Genomic DNA, 19,804 nt, shown 5'->3' with positions numbered 1-19,804 from the left:
TAGAGTACGGTTGGGACGACCACTGCAGCGTACACTTTCAGATGCCTGTAGCCTTCGTGTATTGTCCGTCCATGTCATACCCGATTGCTAACCCCTCTTTACAGTTGCGGAAGGAATCCGTCATCAGAGAAGATCATGCTGAAGACTGTTGTGGCAAACACGCAACGGACACCGTTGGTAAGACTTTAAACTCATTCTTGATGACTATCATCCCGTCGTGGAACTGCCGGACGAAGCCAGTGAATTTGTATAGGCACCCAAATGTTTCCATTACTTTCCAGACGCCATCCCTGCTGACCATGTCAAAGGCCTTGGTCAGGTTCAGCAAAGATCGTTTAAAGACCGCGGTACTGTACTTGGCACTAACCCTGGAGTTGGCGATCAACGATCAACTGCTCGTATGTAAAGTACTATAACAAAAATTTTGACTCATTCATATTATGACTACGGGGCTTTTACGTGGCTCGCATCATCGATGGGAAAGGAACAAACGCGAAGAATGTTATTTCTCTGATTCGCCAAAGTCAGTAGTGTTGACCCAGTCTTGATTGTTAAAAAAGTTGAAGGGGAAGTTGGGTAGGTTCGTCATCTTGAGTCCCCAGTCGAGGCACGAGTACTTCCCCCTGCCAGCCGGGCATTAGCCCCACCCTCCACTCCCCTTTCTACCCAGGCCCCGCTATCCCCACGGCGCTCGCGACCCGGAGGGAGGAGGGTTCTGTGGCTGAAAGAGAGCGGTGAGGTGTGGATTGTTGGGGGAGGGGTTGTTGGTTGAAGGGGATGGGTACGAAATGTGGGAGGGGCGATGAAACGGCTGCCGCCGAACACTATACTCGGCTATGAGTGCTGGGAGGGGTAGGGTGATGGAGTGGGGACCCTCCTGACGGCACACGCAAGACGATTGTTTTGGCAATGTTCATTCACAAAAAAGTCAAGCTTTGATAGCTCACCAAACGCTCATTCATAAAAGCCAGCTTTCGAGGAGTTTAGGGGGGTAGTCTTTTTTTTTTTAATTGCTCCTCCGCTAAACCTGCCCTCGGCGGCTGGCGTCCCCAGAGGATGATGCAACAACATCCACGTGAGTGGCTAATCGATACTGAAAATGATCCTCAGGATTTCCCACACCTGCTTTTCGCGCCTTGCACCACAGGACCCGTCGTCCGTAAGGTTTCGCTTCATTCACGGAAATCCTTTTGTCGAAAATGTAAGGAACAATATGGTCGCTGAGTTGCACTCAGGCTGGAGGGCAGGAATGGTGTCGAGGCAGAACAAAAAAAAATTATTTTTTTTTAAATTGGGGGAGGGGTATTTGGGGTTAGAAACGAGTTCACCACGACAGCTGAGCTGCTTAAAAAGAAAATTGTTCTGAAGCTAACAAGATGTTGTCGTGTAACTATTATTTTTCCTTCGTTCTTTCTTTCTTGAGGAATGTATAACAATGTGCATATTTACAGCATCGCTACAGCTATAAATGAAAACAATAAACAGCCTTTTGTTTTTACGGGTTTTTGTAAATTCAAGGCAAAAATGCACAGCTAGCACCGCAGTGTATTTCTTCGCCCACTTTCTTCTCTTGTGCGTCTATTTTTTTGTGCTGTTTATTTATGCATCAGTCATTTGTGCCTGGCTGTGTTTCCTTTTGCTGTTTTTTTGTTCTTCTCTTTGTAGATTTGCCTACAGAGGCGATGTTTCCTACCCTCCCTGCTCTCATACATATGCACGAGCACGCGCGCGCACACAGATATTAACAGTGCACACGTGTGCTATCGTTGTGAAGGAAGAGAAGGTATAAGGAGTTATTTTTATGTTTCAGGCCGAGAAAACAAACATAAAAATAACTCCTTATACCTTCTCTTCGTTCTGTATATATCTCTATATATCTGACTAATGGCATTCTCTTCTTGCTGTCAGAAAGCGCTAAAGACTTGTCAGGGATGGACCAGCTTGGTCGCTTTACCACCCATCTCCTTCCCACATAAGCGAGAAAACAAATATTTGTGGAGCGATTTTACTAACTGAAAACAGTTTTGTGTGCAGTTTGCACTTTCAGGCTCAAAGTGACGAAGCGCAGTCGTTAATTAATACTCTCTGTCTCTGTGCTTCTCCTTCGAAACAACTATAGAGGGAAGTGGCAGGCACAGTAACTAGAGCTTGTGGTTGGTTAGCTTCGCTGGGGCAGCAGCTGACAGATGAATTATTCTGTTCGTCACATATGTGTAGGGCAGTGTGCATCTGTGCTGGTTTAGCACGTGAGGAGAAATTTAGGAACTGTTTGTATGTTTCATTAAAACGCCGGGCTGACAGCTCTGCCAACTTTGTTTCTGTCGTCGATACAAGCGAATAAACAGTACATAATAAAATAATAATAAGTACATTTGTATAGCGTGTTTCTCCAGCATCTGCCAGATTGTAGGCCTTTTAAATCCATTTCAGAAAAGGCTGTAAAATAACAGGAGAGTACAGGTTGCTGCACTGCTTGCACCAAACCAGCGCCGATTCCAGCAGGAAGAGTCTCTGGGCCAGATGGTTGATAAAGGGTCTCATGGGATATCCGCTGGGGCTGTTGTTGTCTAAACAACAAAGACTTGTTTTCGTTGTAAACACAATTAATGCACATCAGCACACACATGGCAATAAAAATAAGTAAGCAATAACGATAAAATAACCTAGACTCCCGCCACCTCCTAAACAAAAGTAGGGCGTGGAGTATTTTTCTGGTTACATCACGTGGCCCTATAAACAGCTCAGTACGTCGTCCTCTCGCTCCAAGAGTCAAAGTTCAACAGAGATTGCTAAACAGGAACTAAAACAGAACGCTCGCCGAGCCCAGTGCGGATTTGTGCCAAAGCACTGATGACAACAAAACTGAATGGAGCACACTTCCGATGTCGCTGTGTCTGGGCAACCCGTGGTGGGCGACCGACTGTAGCTTCCGTGCCAACTCTCTGACACATGTGCACACAGGCTGTAGCTCATGTACATGTCCAGCACACACCCTCTGTCAAACTATCGAGATGTCTAGCTTTAAACTTCAACCACAACTGTAGCTGATAGGTGCGCTTAATTGTACCTGAACCTATTTCAAATTCATTTATTCCAGATGGCCCCTCCTATAACCCTCCATCTCCTCTTAACCGCGCTCGCATATATTAAGAGCAGGTTAAGAGTACAGGAAATCACTTAACGGCATACGCAGTTGTTTCTTTGTGTCGCACCCCCAGAAGTCGTGTCCGGGGTACGAGACTCCCGCGCTACTTTTAAAAGTTCGGTGGTGAAGGATTTCCACTTGGCTTCGGCCATTTCAAAGCCCGATGTATGCACCTATATTAGTAGTAATCATATGACCACTATGTTAGCTATATCAATTATTTTAGCCTATAATGCTGACAACTTGTTAATTATCAATAACCAACTTTCTTCTGTTCTTTTCATCTTCCTTATTCACTGCAATAATCTGTTCTTTCCCCCAATGTCGCAGAAAGGTGGGGAAACATGAAACCGATTTTCTCATCTGCATCCTTTAATTGTTTTCTTTCAGCAAATCCTCTTGTTATACTCCTTGGACTGATGAAAGTCGTGGTCACAGATCTGCGTTGTTCGGCGATAACCTAATTCTTCGCTGATTTTCGAGCTCTTAACTCCACCATAGAGCTACAGAGTATAGAAAAAAAAAATGAGGAAAACTATAAGAGTTAATAAAAACATCAGCAGATGTAACGACGACGACGATGATAGCGATGTCATCAGGTCTCAGCCCTAATTCAATCCGCTGAGCAAATATATATGAACGAGTGTTTGACCTAGTTTTTGCATAACGGCTATATATATATTAACATCAACAACAACGACAACAAAACAAACAAACAACATTATCAAACTGGAGCAAATGCTTGACCATATTTGGCTAAGAAAGGATTCTTCAAATCCTGATCATCGTTATTTTGTAACCTTTGCGTACGTTTTTGCTCACCGTTATAATTTACTGTTTTAATTTAGTATGCGTTGTGCTTATTTCTTTCTCTCTTTCTCTTCCTACCTCTATCCGTCTTTTCATCTTCCGTTTACACTTAAATTCGACGTCCAGTTTTGCGGAAGACGAAATCTGCCAGCATATTATGGATTTTGTGGTTGAATGATACACCACTGCACAGGAAGCCTCTTAAATAAGTGGGTCTCTTACACAGGGCAGCCGAAAACTAGCACGGGCCCCTGGGCAGACGGTCCCTTAATTGTAAGAAAAAGAAAAGGAAAAGAAGGGGAAAAAATCCCCTGACCGTGGCCGAACCCCCTTCATAGTCGCGGGCCCAGGTACAGCCTCCCCCTCCCCTGCTCAACCCCTCTCTCCAGGCCTGCTCTTACAAATCAAAAGTTAAATAATTACTGTTGGTAAGCTCATGAACACGACAGTAAATCACAATGCAATATAGTGGGTGGGGTTGATGTCCATTTTCAGCACAATCACCACGTTCTTCAACATAGTCATTTTATACACATCTTAGTGACAATCATCGCCAATTAGCCCCCAGTATAAACACACACAATGTGGGTTCATCTGTTGGCGGACTTCTGGTGACCTGCTACCCGTGGTGCTTTATCTCCTCGCCACATGTGGTCAAGTCGACAAGACCCGACGTGTGCGCAATGGGAGGTCACTGCAAAGAGAAGCAGTTGTTGGGTAAATACAGAGCTACCTCCCTTTACAAGGCTCATCTGTCTGCATGATTCCGTTTACAAAACTTCCTGGAACGTTGAGACACCAATACCCATATTTGAACACATAACCAACCGCTCCTTCTCGTTCTGTGTAATGCCTTTTAATTTGTAGAAATGTAGTACATAACAAGGGATAGATGTTAAAATTCTGACTTTTAATTATTCTATCATCCTCTAAAAGATTTGTCATTTGGCTTTAGTCTTTTTTTTTTTCAGGATAAAAGTGATTACTGAACAAAAACTTTCAGTGGCTACAGCATCCTCAAAGGGTAAGGATACGATGGTTAAGATTCTCCCTTCACTTGCCATGCTACAACAAAAACTAAAAGCTTTGGGGTTCGTCGTGACGAAATCTCACTGATAGTGAAAATGTTTCTCAACAACTGTGCTCCTGGTCTGGAGCCACTTGTTTTTTAATGACATACTATTAACCCTAAGCTTAACCTAACCATACACCCTCATCCTTAATAAGTATAATCACTGCAAATATCAGACCACGGAGTTACATAGAAGCTACAGATGTCTACCAACTACGAGAGAAGCCATTGCTGCGACCACGAACTTATAGCCCACTAAAATCCCTGGCTGCTGGCAGACGATTTTTTTTCCTTAAACGAGGCATGAAACAAGAAAGCTTCCGGTTTATTCACAGTTCAGATTAACTTCTAAAACGAGGCATGATGCAGAAAGCTTCCGGTTTAGTCACATTCTTTGTTACGGCTCGCCGAGACAAACAGCAGATCACTTTGCAAGAGGCTAAGGGTTGGTCTTGGCAGATAGACAGCAATCCATCTATACACTTCCTTTGCCGCGACGATAGCCGATTAAGCGCATGCGCAATAACACTTCCGGGAAGCAGTAATAGCTTTGAAAATGGATGGAAAAGGAGATGCAAAGTATGCGAAGGAACTGTTCCCTATTGTTTATGGGTTTTTAAAAGGCATTTGTAAAGAAGCAGCAGAGGAACTGAAAAAGAAACACAAAAACGTATGTAATTACATGTGGTTCGCTTAGTCTACAATAGTGGATGTAATGCCTGTTGCAGTTTGTTTTGAACACGTGTTTCCACACTCACGTGGAGTATGATAGAGTAGCACAAATTCTAAATAAATATTAGTAAGTAAAAATATGCGTTTAAGCTACCTCTTAACAGAGTCATTATGAGAAAAATATATTTATGTAGTTTTTAGACTCACAGCTGTCAGCAGAAAGGTGGGTGTTTGTGATAGAGGAAGGCCTTAGCTAGAAACGACTACTCTACGCGATTGATACTTTCATGGATTTTATGACAGTAAACAGTACTATCAGACAATGCAAATAATAGGCTTGCTCCAATTTTCAGACCATGTATGAGCGAAACATACACATTACTTGAGAGCATCACCCAGGGTACTTCCTATTCGTCTCGTGCTTATTTGAGTTTCATTTCAAATTGTGTTGGTCAGTACGCTGTTGGTGCAAATAAAAATGTTATGTAAGAGTCATCGACAGTTATAAAACTGGTAGTATGTTGTGAGAAGATTCCCCAGTATCAAAATCATTATTTAATAATTTATTGTAACCAAAATGTGCATTATAAACACCATATATATTTATGCAACAGGCTGCTTCATTGCAAGGGCCATCTCTGGAAGAAGTTTACAGTACCTGGCTTAGGTAAGCCATTTATGAATGCTGATTTGAGTTTGAGTTTGGCCAAGTAGTAAAGCAATGGGGTTATGTTCATGGATGTCAGTTAACACATACTCTCAGCGGCTATGGTACCCCAAGACGAGTTTGTGTATGCAGAGGCAAGTTCCTGCGAATGAAACTTCAACTGTTATTTTTTAAAATTGATGTTTATTAACCTACAATAAAAACAACAATCTGTCATACTCTGTTTTAAAGAGCATTTAAAATACATTTACGTGGTGTAAATTTTAACAAATATACCTTTTGTTGTCTTGTAGTAAAATAAGTTGAAAGACTGTAACTATATACCGCAGCCGTGTGGCAGATGGGGCCTCAACCGATGGCAGTCATGTGACTAATCATCGGTTAGCATGAACACCACATATTCATGGGCTAAAATCTGCACTAACTGATGGCCCCCAACCATTGTTAACGGTGACGGCTCAATCCGTTAAGTCATGAAGTTGAAGGCTTAAAATTGCAGCAATTATTTTGTTTAGGGCAAGAGGTTTTTAAATATGTTGTGCCCATCACCTGATTGGACTGATAAAAAATACTGTAAATGCATCTAAACTTTCACTGCATGATTAATTAGCTATTGGTCAGAGGATATTAAATAATAACAGATGAGTTGGAGCATGACTTAAAATTAGTAACATAAATTTATGATTTGGTCCACTGGTTATTTCAGTGTAAGTGGAAAGAGAAAGTCTGAAGATACAGGACAGCCAGCAGCCAAAAGGTTGAAACCTGCAGATGACACAGATTCCAGGTAATAAACTCTTGTCTCAAATTAGCTATAGCAGTCTAAATAAGCCATCTATTAGTTGATTTAGAGTTACATCATTTTAAGTTGGGTTGATGTCAAACTTGTCTTGGATGTTTGTACATAAATGAAGTCTGCAAGTAAGTTTTGAAAATTGACGTAGGTATCTTTGTTCAAATAAAATAGTATTGCAAGGTACTTGTTTCTTTAAGGAGAATATAGCATAGAGTGGATATGGTAAGGCGAAAAGGAGGGTGAAAGTATAAGCCCAGCATCTCAAATTTAGAGTGTACAAGTTATAGAAATCTAGATCGTAATTTCCAGTCAAAGTCAGGAAGATTACATCGTATAAAAGTCAGAGAATTTCATTTTAAACAGCTTGCTAAATGTTTACAGAATCAAAAATAAAAACCCTGTAAATGTTTGAAAAAAAAAAAAAGACCAGAAGATAAATAAGCAAATACATTATACAATGTTTAGTAAATTTCTTTGGGGTGCTGGTTTCAATATTGATAGTGGGAGAAAATGTTCATATTCTACATGCTTGATGGACTCAAGGGCCAGTGCCTGGTCTCATTTTCTGTCAGTGATTCAGATTCTGATGATGGCGATCAGCCTGCAACTAAAGTTGCCACAAAGCCCCTTACTCAGGCAGCAGTTAGTGGCAGCAAGAAGGCCAGCAAAGCACCAGCAGGAAGTGGGACATCCGATTCTGATTCAGACTCGGAGAGCTCTGATTCAGAGCAACCGAAGGCAAAAAAAATTGAAAAGAATAACTGAAGCAAGACCACAGAAATTGCAGGCAGCTAAAAAAGCAAAGGAAAGTTCAAGTTCATCATCTTCCTCAGATGAAGATGACACCAAAAGGCCAATTGCACCTAAACTGAAACCTGCAGTAAAAACACAAATAAAATCTGCACCTACCAAGAAAGCAAAAGAAAGTTCCAGTTCATCGTCATCCTCAGATGAAGAGGACACCAAGAAGCCAGTGACACCTAAAACAACTCCAGCAGTACAAACTCCACCTTCTAAGAAAGCTGAAGAAAGTTCAAGCTCATCATCATCATCCTCAGATGAAGATGATGCCAAGAAGACAATGACAAATAAGATAATCCCACCACCAAAAGCACAACAGAAAACAGTGGCAGTTAAAAAGGCAAGGGAAAGTTCAAGTTCATCATCGTCATCAGATGAAGATGATGACAAGAAGCCTAAAACAGCTCCAGCAGTAAAAACACAAACGAAGCCTCCACCTGCCAAGAAAGCGAAAGAAAGTTCAAGTTCTTCTTCATCGTCATCAGACGAAGATGATGCCAAGAAACCAGTGATACCTAAAACAGCTCCTGCAGTAAAAACACAAGCGAAGCCTCCTTCCAAGAAAGCGAAAGAAAGTTCAAGTTCTTCTTTATCGTCATCAGACGAAGATGATGCCAAGAAACCAGTGATACCTAAAACAGCTCCTGCAGTAAAAACACAAGCGAAGCCTCCTTCCAAGAAAGCGAAAGAAAGTTCAAGTTCTTCTTTATCGTCATCAGACGAAGATGATGCCAAGAAACCAGTGATACCTAAAACAGCTCCTGCAGTAAAAACACAAGCGAAGCCTCCTTCCAAGAAAGCGAAAGAAAGTTCAAGTTCTTCTTCATCGTCATCAGACGAAGATGATGCCAAGAAACCAGTGACACCTAAAACAGCTCCAGCAGTGAAAACACAAGCGAAGCCTCCTTCCAAGAAAGCGAAAGAAAGTTCAAGTTCTTCTTCATCGTCATCAGACGAAGATGATGCCAAGAAACCAGTGACACCTAAAACAGCTCCAGCAGTGAAAACGCAAGCGAAGCCTCCACCTGCCAAGAAAGCGAAAGAAAGTTCAAGTTCTTCTTCATCGTCATCAGACGAAGATGATGCCAAGAAACCAGTGACACCTAAAACAGCTCCAGCAGTGAAAACACAAGCGAAGCCTCCTTCCAAGAAAGCGAAAGAAAGTTCAAGTTCTTCTTCATCGTCATCAGACGAAGATGATTCCAAGAAACCAGTGACACCTAAAACAGCTCCAGCAGTAAAAACTCCACCTGCCAAGAAAGCGAAAGAAAGTTCAAGTTCTTCTTCATCATCGTCAGACGAAGATGATGCCAAGAAGCCAGTGACACCTAAAACAACTCCAGTAGTAAAAACTCCACCTGCCAAGAAAGCAAAAGAAAGTTCAAGTTCTTCTTCATCATCGTCAGACGAAGATGATGCCAAGAAGCCAGTGACACCTAAAACAGCTCCAGCAGTAAAAACTCCACCTGCCAAGAAAGCAAAAGAAAGTTCCAGTTCTTCTTCATCGTCATCAGATGAAGATGATGCCAAGAAGACTGTGACACCTAAAACAGCTCCAGCAGTAAAAACACAAGTGAAGCCTCCACCTGCCAAGAAAGCAAAAGAAAGTTCCAGTTCTTCTTCATCGTCATCAGATGAAGATGATGCCAAGAAGCTAGTGACACCTAAAACAACTCCAGCAGTAACAAAAACTCCACCTGCCAAAAAAGAGGAAAATAGTTCAAGCTCATCATCATCCTCAGATGAAGCTGATGCCAAAAAGACAGTGACAAATAAAATAAACCCACCACTAAAAGCACAACAGAAAACAGTGGCAGTTAAAAAGGCAAAGGAAAGTTCAAGTTCGTCCTCCTCATCAGACGAAGATGATACCAGGAAGCCAGTTGCACCTAAAGTAACTCCAGCAGTGAAAACACAACTAAAAACTCTACCTGCCAAAAAAGCACAAGAAAATTCCAGTTCTTCTTCATCCTCAGATGAAGATGACTCAAAGAAGCCAGTGACACCTAAAACAACTCCAGCAGTAAAAACACAACTAAAAACTCCTCCTGTCAAAAAAGCAGAAGAAAGTTCCAGTTCATCATCGTCATCAGATGAAGATGATGCCAAGAAGCTACTGACACCTAAAACAACTCCAGTAGTAAAAACTCCACCTGCCAAGAAAGCAGAAGAAAGCTCCAGTTCTTCTTCATCGTCAGATGAAGATGATGCCAAGAAGCCAGTGACACCTAAAACAACTCCAGCAGTAAAAACACAAGCAAAGCCTCCACCTGCCAAAAAAGCAGAAGAAAGTTCCAGTTCATCATCGTCATCAGATGAAGAGGAAGTCAAAAAGCAAACCACAACTCCTGCAATAAAATCACCACTGACAGCTGCTAAAAGACCCAGGGAAAGTTCAAGTTCTTCATCCTCAGATGAAGATGATACAAAAAATCCAGTTACACCAAAAACAACTCCCGCAGTAAAATCACCACAGAAAACTGTAGCTGCCAAAAAGGCAAAGAAAAGTTCAAGTTCATCCTCGTCATCAGATGAAGATGATGCCAACAAACCAGCAACACCAAAAACAACTCCTGCATTGCAAACACCGCAAAACACTGTGAAAAAAGTGGCAGGTGCTAAGTCTGCTGGTAAGTTAATAGCAGCTGCTATCTCTAAAAAAGGACTTGATAGCGTAATTTCTGCTCAGCAAACACAAGACAGCAGCTCGGATTCAAGCTCAGAAGATGAGAGTGCCAAAAAACTTCCTGCACAGAATGCCACCACTGCTACAAAACCTGCCTCGAAGTCATCTTCTGGTAGCAGTGATTCCAGTTCCAATGAAGCATCAGTGCAGAAACCGACCCCCAAAGCCTCTTCTTCAGTCTTAAAAACACCAAATAGATCAGCATCCAAAAAGGAAAGTTCTAGTTCTAGCAGTGACAGCTCAGATGAAGAAGATACAAAGAAAGCACAAGCAAGCAAGAACTCCTCTCCAGCCTCTAAAACACCACAGCAGAATGCCAGCTTGAAGTGAGTAAACATTTGAACCTGACATTTATAGTCCATCCTAACTTTCTGTCGATATTTTGCTCTCAGCCTCACTCACTAGTAGATATAGGTGCCTGATTTATCAGAAAGGTAAAAGTTTGAGAAAAAGGTGAGTGTGGTCCTTTCCTTATCGAAACCACCTTGAGTTATCTGCCCAAGCAGCAAGCTGGCTATGGGGGCCCTTACCTTTTTTAACTACTGTTTTTGTAAAATGCATCATTTCAATGTGTTTATGCTATTAAGCCATTTATAATCTTTGCAATTTTTTTTTTATAACTTATTTTGTCTGCATTGTCCATTTTTATTGTGCATTCTGATATGGCTTATGATGAAATATCCCATGCTGGTGAGATGCTTTTTAGTACATAGTTTTAAATTAATGAAAGACACGCTTTTGCGATTTCATATCCTACAGTTTCGGGAAAAGCTCTCTGGGTTTAACACCAGCCATGCAAAATGGCTTATTGACCACTTCCACTCCTGCAGCTGACCAGGACTCAACTAGCTATGATTCAGACAGCCATTCAGAAACTCCAGAAAATAAATCTGGTTTGAACGGGACCTTTGAAACAGCAAAATCTTCAGATTCTTATTTCCAGGTTGTTTCTCTTGGCCTTTCGGTGTTTTTATTAATGTATTGCTTTGCTGTTACAGATGTTTGTAGAAAGGGCTAATGTACTTTTCCTCCCCCAACTTCCCTTCCAGATCAGTAGGGGTTTCCCCAGAAGTTGATTAATGTTATGGTCCTTGGCAACTCAGCAATAGTTTTTGCTCTTTCTCATTTGTTAATTTTGAAGATTTTAGTGTTGATGTGTCGGATCCTTAAGTCCAGCCTACTTATGTCCAGGTTTTGTTGATTGAGAGCAGACTTCTGCTCTAGTGAAACTTGTGATTTTAGCATCTGGATTAAGTATGAGTTATCTTATAAGATAAGAATATAAGTTTACACACTTCCCCTTTTTTGCATTCTTTATCCAGCACTCTTGGTCAGAGGGCATATGCTGAGGCTGTCAGCCCAAATTAAGCCATATTCTACACTTTCGGAGATCCCGAGCCATTATTTCATATCGCTCATTGGCAGGGGATAAAATAGGAAACAGAAGAACCAGAAGTGTGTCTTTTTCTCAAATCCTTTGTCTAGTGAATGCTGAGAGAGGCTATCCTTTCTTGCTCCTTCAACATGGCTTTAAATATTCTGAAAAACCTGCTGTTTACCAGAGGGTTGATATTCAGTTTCTGCTGCAAAGTCTCTTAGTTTGATTATATATTTTGCCTTTTACGTTTGTTTTTCCAGACACCTGATGGGCAAGCAAATGGTGACAGCAACAAGCAAAAGTCAGACAAGGTTGGTCAGAGTTTTTGTTTTTAAACTGTGTGATCATGTTCTTCATGTTGTGTCGCTGTGACACAATTTTAGTTTTTGCAACTAAAATAAATATGCATTATTGACTTTGGCCTTTTATAGTACTTAAACCAAAAGAGGCAAACTTACTCAATGTATGTGGGTTGCAATTTTGTAATTTTAAAATATATTCCAAAATTGCTGAAAGTTGTGTGAAGAGGGATGGTTTATTTTGTACTTTGGGAGAAGATGTCTGGCAGCCTTTTTTGAGGCTCTTACATTAAAGTGAAGACTTACCAATAAGACTAATTTAACCCTTCATTAAATATTTTGCATTAATCAGACAGATTTTATTAAAAATAAATCAATCGATAATAACAAAAAAGCAACCATCAACATTTCTAACATATACCATTTATCATATCTCATAACACTTCTTTTAATGTTATTAGGGCCAATCAAAAGTTATGGTTTTTATAATGTATTGTGTGGTCTGTTTCTGACAGCGCAAAAGCAACGAACCATTTCGCCGTGTTAAACCAGAAGACGTAAATGTTGATGATCGTTTCAAGGATAATTCTTTTGAAGCAAAGGTTTGTTTCAGTTAATCACATTTGCCAGGGTTTTTTTCACCTTTTTTCTATTTTAAAAATACAATATTAAAATAAGTATGATTTTCACACTCAAAGCAAATCTGATTTGTGTTTCTATTCATAAGCGTGACATCATGCTGGCAGAAACATTCTTATGCTCAGAAAATTTCTGTTCAGATTTCTAATTCAGAATATACTATAAAATGTGTTATGTAGATGCAGGCAGTTATAATGTTTTTTTAAAGGTTGATTCATGGGTCTTGCATTTCGCATCTACAGAGAGGATCATTCGGCTCCTGGGGAGAGAAAGCTAACTTGGATTTGAGGCACACACGAGGAAAGAGTTTCCGCCATGAGAAAACAAAGAAGAAGAGAGGTAGTTACCGTGGAGGAGCTATAGACATGTCAGTGCACTCCATCAAGTTTGATGATGATTGAGCTGGCAAAGCAACAGTTGCTTCTTGGAGCACAGAGAGAAATTTGGGAATGTGGAGAGGGCCTCCTGGGACCATAGTTATAAAGCGAGGGCAAGTCATTGCCCCAGGGGAAATATGAAAATCAAGGGAAAGCATCTTCATGGTTATTCCTCAGACCTTGAGGATAAACACGGGGCATTTTTAGCCATTGGTGAACTATATGACCCTCAGGGTAAAGGGACAAGACACTTGTTCTTGAGTTTACCTTGTTGCTCCAAGGCAGCAACTTGCTCTGGTTTGGTAAGTACAACCCCTAATTCAGTTCCATGGCTACAGTTCATAAAAATACTGTTACTGTGTTGTGGATTTTGGATTTCAGTGGTTAGCTGGCACCTTCATAATCAGATGCTGATGTTTGTTTGAAAAACAATTGTTATGAAACATAAGATTTCATTACAGATTATTTGTCCATGCATCCCCTAAATTTTGTTTTTGTAATAGTTTGATTTCAAATACTGCATTGCTCTGCTGGTTAATGAGAGCCAAAAATGTATAATAAAGTTTTGTGACCTTATAAGCTGGGATATTTTTTATGTAGCTGCCTCTTGACCTGCAATAGAGTTTAGCCATCTTAACCCTGGCAGGCAGTTTGGATGCAGCTGTGAGTTTGCAAGATGTTTTTAGAAAGAAGTATTACTTGGTGACTAAATTGTTTGCAATGCTGGAATGCAATGGAGCTAGTTACCCTTGAATGCATGAAATGATTTTTTTTTCCAAACCTAGAAAGAAAAGACTAAACATAGTTGTAAAAAATAAGCAAAGGTTAACTGTTCCTTTCACAGCACACTTCAAGAACCTGTGTAAAACCAAAATAATCCTAGCGAAATTTCAAAAATGATTTTCCCTGCCATGAGCCATGCGGATAAAGATTTCTCTATGCTGATGTCTAATGAGAATCTAATCAGGCCATAAGCTTCTTTTACTGTTTAGCACGTACAGCCTAGCTCAATGTCTTTTTTTCTCTGTAAAGGTGATGTGATTTTTTTTAACTTCCAGTAGCACTTTTTTTATGGTCTTAGGGAGATAACTTTTTAGAAATCTGCTACTTAATTCAGGGCATGTGAAAAAATCATTAATACAAAAACATGCTGAAAAATTTTGTGTTCACTGCCATTAAGCTAAATGGATAACGATCTTCCTATTAATCCTACATGAGGAAAAATATTCCCTTTAATAGCTTAAAGGCTGTTTAACAATTTAAGTAGCCCTTAGCCCTGAAGCTTTGAATATCTGCGGGTAGCAGAATTTACCCAGTACAATTAGGGTAACACTTACAGGTTGGGTATATGTGCTTCTTATGAGTCTAGGGTGTAAACTAATAGCTGTATCCCAAGTCTAAGAAAGGTCATAAAGTTCATCTGTTTTATAAAGGACTTTGGTGAAGACCATTGTTGGGAGGGCTGTTTTGAATTCCTCTAATTTAATACGTTTTCTTGCCTAAGACCACTTTAGAAGAGAGCACTTTTTGTTTGACAAAGCAGTTGTGACTAATAATGGAAAAGATAAAAGCAAATTGAAATTGTGCACTCTAGATCTCTCCATTCATTCCTAAAAGTAAACATAAGTGAATAAATTTACAGAATTCGTGACAATCTTGATTCACATTGCTATTGCTGGAAGGAGGAAGAAAGAGAATTCTGGACAACTAGGCCCAAACTCCAAGCTTCCATGAAAAGAGACACCACTTTGACATTTCTTCATTCATTTGTGCTTTGACTGGTATTAATCATTATAGGAAGCACGTGGGTAGATACCGTAAGTGATAAGCCCTGTCTTGGGCAATGTGAGCTGGACAACCAGTCCACTCTTTCACGTTTTGTAAGCCAGTTCTTAATCTGGCTGCCAGCAAGGTGCAATCTTCAACAGGATACCGAGCTGGCTCACATGGCTGAACAAGATCACTTACGCCACTTAACTGTTGCAAATAGGGATTCCTGGTATCCTACAAGCATGACATTGCTTCAATCAAAGTCATTAGTTTCATGTTCCCTGTACAAGACTCAGCTCAACCACTTGCTCCCAAATGTCTGGATGTGTCATTTCACATGAGTTTATGTGTTTTTAAAATTTTTGTTTTGTTTTGTACATTTTTACATTTGGAATAATAATTTTTCATTTTCTTATTGCGGTAAGAGGGACGCAACACATTTTGCCATAACATTGTTTTCATTTTCACTCCTGTGGGTGCTGGTTGGGTTTGCTTGACACGATCTTTCCTTTTTGTGGGGAATGTGCAGTGGATATGAGATATGTGAATGATATAAAACATAACATTTTATCATGATAAAAGTAATCAGTGTATTCAAATTTATTAACAGTGTGCACTTTTGTTTTTTCCCTCTTTTTAACAGCAAGATCGGCAAACAAGTGTCTGTTTAGATATATATATATATCTTGGTAGTTAGCTCTCTTTCGTGCAACAAGTTTTAAATATTTCCAAACATATGGAAGATGACATAAAATTTTTAATGAACTTCAAAAATCAAATCAGAGAAGTAACTCTTATGTAGGCAAAAGTGTTTTTGTTCTTTCAGAGAGTCACATAAAAGCTTGCCCCAAACTATACTGTAACACATTTGTAAAGTAGTGACACTGAAAACTGTATTTAAAATGTTGTCAATAAGGTCGTTAAAATCGTCCTATAATATTTGCTGGAATGGAGTTTACAAGGTGTGTGATGCCCTTGTCACCTGTAGACCTTCATGTGGAGGACTGGAAGCAGCAGAGAAAATAGCCACTTAATTTAACCGTAAGCTCTTAACATAAATGTTTGTGCATAATTCCATTTGTTATATTATATAAATCTTCCCCTCTCCTCCTTTAAAGGTAAAAACCAAATTCATCAGTTTTTCCATTTTTAAAGGCTAGACCTGTTTATTCCACACAATTAATTGTGTCCATTACTCTTCAGTTTTATCAGAAGAATTAGAACTAATATCGCAAATAAATGGCTTTCACTTTACAAGATATCACAGACGTGAGAAAGATCATCTGGATCACCCATCTTAACCTGCTTACAATGGTCAGATACACATAAGCATATAGCAGTTTGACATGTTCAAGGAAGTCTTGGAGTAATGCTGCTATGTGAACATAAACCCATCAAAATGGATGGAAAGTAGAAATGAAAACAGCAGTGAAAATGTTTTTATGAAAGTACATGAAAAATATAATGTAATCCAAGGAGTAAACTTTTTGTATCAAAAATGAAGTTAATACTCATTTTTTTGCATTAAGAAAATGGTGATGAAGACTGCTTGGAGCAGACTGTTTCACTGAATACTTCATTAAGATCAATCAGTTTTCTTTTAAAAACTTCACAGGGTAAAAGACCTTTTTCTTATCACTGAGCGTCCTTTTTTTTTTTTTCACAAGGTTTGGCATAGTTTTATTGCAAGTCATTTAGATGACACAACACAACAATCCATAGAAAATATGTGGTTTCATTAGCACACTAGAATTACAGGTTGAATAAACTTTTAATTTATGTTTCACAATGTACGGGTGTCCGCTGAAAGTTATGGATTTCCCCGACGATTGGTATATGTCATTCATCTGTAAAACATATAGCTACTTAACACAAAAATGTAGTCAGATTCACAGCCGAGGAGGTAAAGTGAAGCTGCAAAAATGTGGTAGATGTATCACTTGACTTGATTTATCTTCATGAGTGGTGCCCCTTTGATGGGGGAGGAAACCCCAGTGATAAGAAGCTGCTTATTTTTTACGATATAATTGATTGGCTCCTTGTGGTGTAGTGGATCTGGCTGAGGCCTGGCCATGGGGACCGATGAATGACCTGAAGGTGGCATGTACTCAGGCAGCAAACCTTGCACATTGTAACTCCACTGCATGTCGTTTGTCTGAAAACAAGAGAAAGTGTTGTACATCTAGCAAGAGAAAGTAAAGACACATTGATTAGGGTTATAGGCTTAAAGGTGAAGGATATGATTCCCTTAATATTACATTTTTCAAAACCTTACTCCTTTTTACACCTATTTGTATGCCTCATGTTCCATTATTGAAACATTTTTTTTCTTCTTCAAATTCTTGTTCTTTGAGTATCTGTTGGTCACGTACATGAATTTTATGCATAAATTCAAAAATTTCAACCTCAGGCATAAATGGATTGAATACATAAGATGCCATAATCTGACAGGACTTTCAGCCAAGCATCTTTCACTTCAACATTTTGCTCCTACATGGAAACAACTTGTGTAACAAATTCTGTTGCTAATCTTGTGCAGAATGTCTTTACCAGCTTTGTTTTGCACATAATCTTCTTGGTGGTTTGTCTATCAACAAATCAAACATAAATGATTCCTCTTCAAGACAAAATCATCCCTTCAGGTTGGGGACTGATATGGCCTAAATAAATAGTTACAAATTAAATGTTAAAAAACAAATGTGCTTTAGGCAACAGTACACACCTTTACGATTAATTTGGTTCGATGTGGCTTGCCATAATGGACAGGTTTAAAAGTGAGAGTTAGCAGTGTTCCTCCCAAGCTTTTGGGGAGAAGTTCTCCATTCTGTGGTTCGATGCAGAATTCTTTGTGGCTACCTTTAATCAGGTATGCATTGAATGGTGTGGAACATCTGGGAAAAGGCATAAATTTTAAATTCATGAGCTGCATGTTATGCATACTGTTTTCATAAAAATGTTCTCTTAAACAGGAAAAAGTGTCAAGATGCAAGGTATGCACCTATGACAGAAATTGTCTTGATTGTGATGGTAATCTTATGGAACAGTTCATACTGATCTATGACAGTCCATTAAGCTCTATTCAGACTGAAAAAAATAAAAGAAGGGCACCAGCGGTCAAAGTCCAAAATAAAGTAGACATTTCTTCACAATGACAGCATCAGAAAATAGATCAGAGATGGCATTGACAGGACAGCAATGATGGCATTGACAGGACAGCAAGTAGATGAAACAATAACCCTCAAGACAAACTTTTCTCGCTTTTTAAGATGTCCCATGCATTTAAGGCAGCCACCTTTGGTGGATGCAGACAAAGAGTGGGTGGAACAAGCACTCTTGATGAGAGATGGGTTTGGGGACTAGATTAGAAAGCATTGAATGTAGACATAGTTTGAAGAGAAAAAGAAAGAATTCCAAACAGTGGAGCCTGAGAAGAAAAAAGAACTTGTGCCTAATTTCTCGTCTGATGTGTGGCACAGAGAGGAGGCCAATGCAGGCAGACCAAAGAGACAGATAATGCTATTCATCTCTCACATCAATGCCCTATCAGTCACATGATTCTCAAGATAGGCTGACTGAAATGGTTCAAGTAGATTATGGGTGGAGAAAGAGTTCAGGAACTGGACCAGCACAAAATCTTTCTAAATAAATTGAATAGAAAAGGGGAGATTGGAAACAGGGCGATAGTTTTTGAGATTATTAGAGTTGAGGCTGGGCTGCTTTCTTCTCTATATATGTATATATGTGAAGGATGAGAAGAGAAAGGTGAAATAAAAGTTTGCTTTCACATCAGCATTTGCTCTGCAACTAAAGACGTCCTTCACTTTTTATCTAAACATGTGTAGTCAGAAAATAAACATGCCTATTTTTGTGAGAACAATATGGCTGCAGTTTTTGTGTCATTCAAATTTTGATTTATGCTGGAACAAACTGCACATTTCTGGAAAGTGTTTTGCAGTCTGTGGTATGCAACCAATGAAGATGAAGGTTCTTTGTTAAAAAAATTTTGCAATCACAACAGCATGATTGAGTCTGCACTGTGAGTCCTCCAAGCTTTTATTATAATCTAAATACTTGTTTTGCTAGCCCTTCAGCCAGTAAATCATTCATTCATCATCATCCTCGTAATCATCATCACTATGTGTAACTTGTACTAATGGACTGCCTGCAGGCAATTTCTTTTCAATTTCTGGAACGAACGAATGACTGTTACCTTATGTGTATATGCTTGTATTATATTGCAAGATGCTGTATTTTCTATTTCATGTATTTGTGAGACAAAATAAATGTTAAAAAAAAAAAAAAACTTGGCTCAGCAAGTCACTTGTAACATATTCTTCTTTATATAACATGTATTTTGTATGAAACAGATACGACTAAAAAAAATATGGTTATATACTTGTCTGGAAATTGGCATGGGATTGGTAAGAAAGATTAGGACATTATACACTATGCTGTGCATGAAGGTAGACTCTTGAAAAGAAGCAAAAAAAACAGCTTTTGGCTAACTTGATTAACTATGGTATAGAGATCTTGTTCTCAGTTTTGGTATTCAGTGTTCAAACTTGACTGTATATTTTGAATACTACAGTAGTTAGTTGAGTAGAACGTTTTCTATCTTTCTTACAATATTTTATATGCGAGCTGGTTTTGATTTGGTAATAAAATAGATATTGTGTATTTACAAGGCCATTT

The 19,804-nt window shown here is 39.4% G+C and overlaps 2 protein-coding genes across 5 annotated transcripts in view; one reads left to right on the top strand and one right to left on the bottom strand.

Moving 5' to 3' along the window:
* Positions 1–5,540: 5,540 nt before the first annotated feature.
* On the top strand, positions 5,541–19,789 carry LOC112566882 (nucleolar and coiled-body phosphoprotein 1-like). Of its 4 annotated transcripts, none has more exons than XM_025243298.1 (9): positions 5,541–5,697; positions 6,314–6,366; positions 7,073–7,153; positions 7,735–7,911; positions 8,267–10,975; positions 11,409–11,592; positions 12,288–12,338; positions 12,842–12,928; positions 13,208–19,789. In XM_025243298.1, exons 1-9 carry the CDS (start codon positions 5,584–5,586, stop codon positions 13,364–13,366), a joined length of 3,615 nt encoding a protein of 1,204 aa, XP_025099083.1. In that variant the 5' UTR covers positions 5,541–5,583; the 3' UTR covers positions 13,367–19,789. The 4 variants fall into 4 exon arrangements, with proteins under 4 accessions (XP_025099083.1, XP_025099084.1, XP_025099081.1 ...); XM_025243299.1 differs by having other exon boundaries at positions 5,609–5,697; positions 7,735–9,127; positions 9,344–10,975; XM_025243296.1 differs by having other exon boundaries at positions 5,609–5,697; positions 7,735–10,975.
* Positions 15,852–19,804, bottom strand: part of LOC112566018 (cilia- and flagella-associated protein 47-like) — a 51,937-nt gene continuing 47,984 nt past the window's right edge. Inside the window, exons 56-58 of the mRNA XM_025241940.1 lie at positions 19,509–19,582; positions 17,835–18,110; positions 15,852–17,267 (exon numbers count right to left, since the gene is read on the bottom strand). Of these exons, the coding sequence (XP_025097725.1) occupies positions 17,049–17,267; positions 17,835–18,110; positions 19,509–19,582 (569 nt within the window). The 3' untranslated portion in view covers positions 15,852–17,048. The remainder of the gene's footprint in view (positions 17,268–17,834; positions 18,111–19,508; positions 19,583–19,804) is intronic.

This window comes from Pomacea canaliculata, linkage group LG6, assembly GCF_003073045.1.
Source record: "Pomacea canaliculata isolate SZHN2017 linkage group LG6, ASM307304v1, whole genome shotgun sequence".
In the NCBI taxonomy this organism is placed as follows: Eukaryota; Metazoa; Mollusca; class Gastropoda; order Architaenioglossa; family Ampullariidae; genus Pomacea; species Pomacea canaliculata.
Note: the sequence above shows the minus strand (reverse complement) of the source record. Positions and strands in the feature narration are given on the sequence as shown.

Bases quoted from the DNA above. Each gene is read 5' to 3' on its own strand.
- LOC112566882 (XM_025243296.1), top strand. The intron at 11,593-12,287 runs GTTGTTTCTCTT...TTGTTTTTCCAG, and splicing joins CTTCAGATTCTTATTTCCAG to ACACCTGATGGGCAAGCAAA. The intron at 12,339-12,841 runs GTTGGTCAGAGT...TGTTTCTGACAG, and splicing joins ACAAGCAAAAGTCAGACAAG to CGCAAAAGCAACGAACCATT.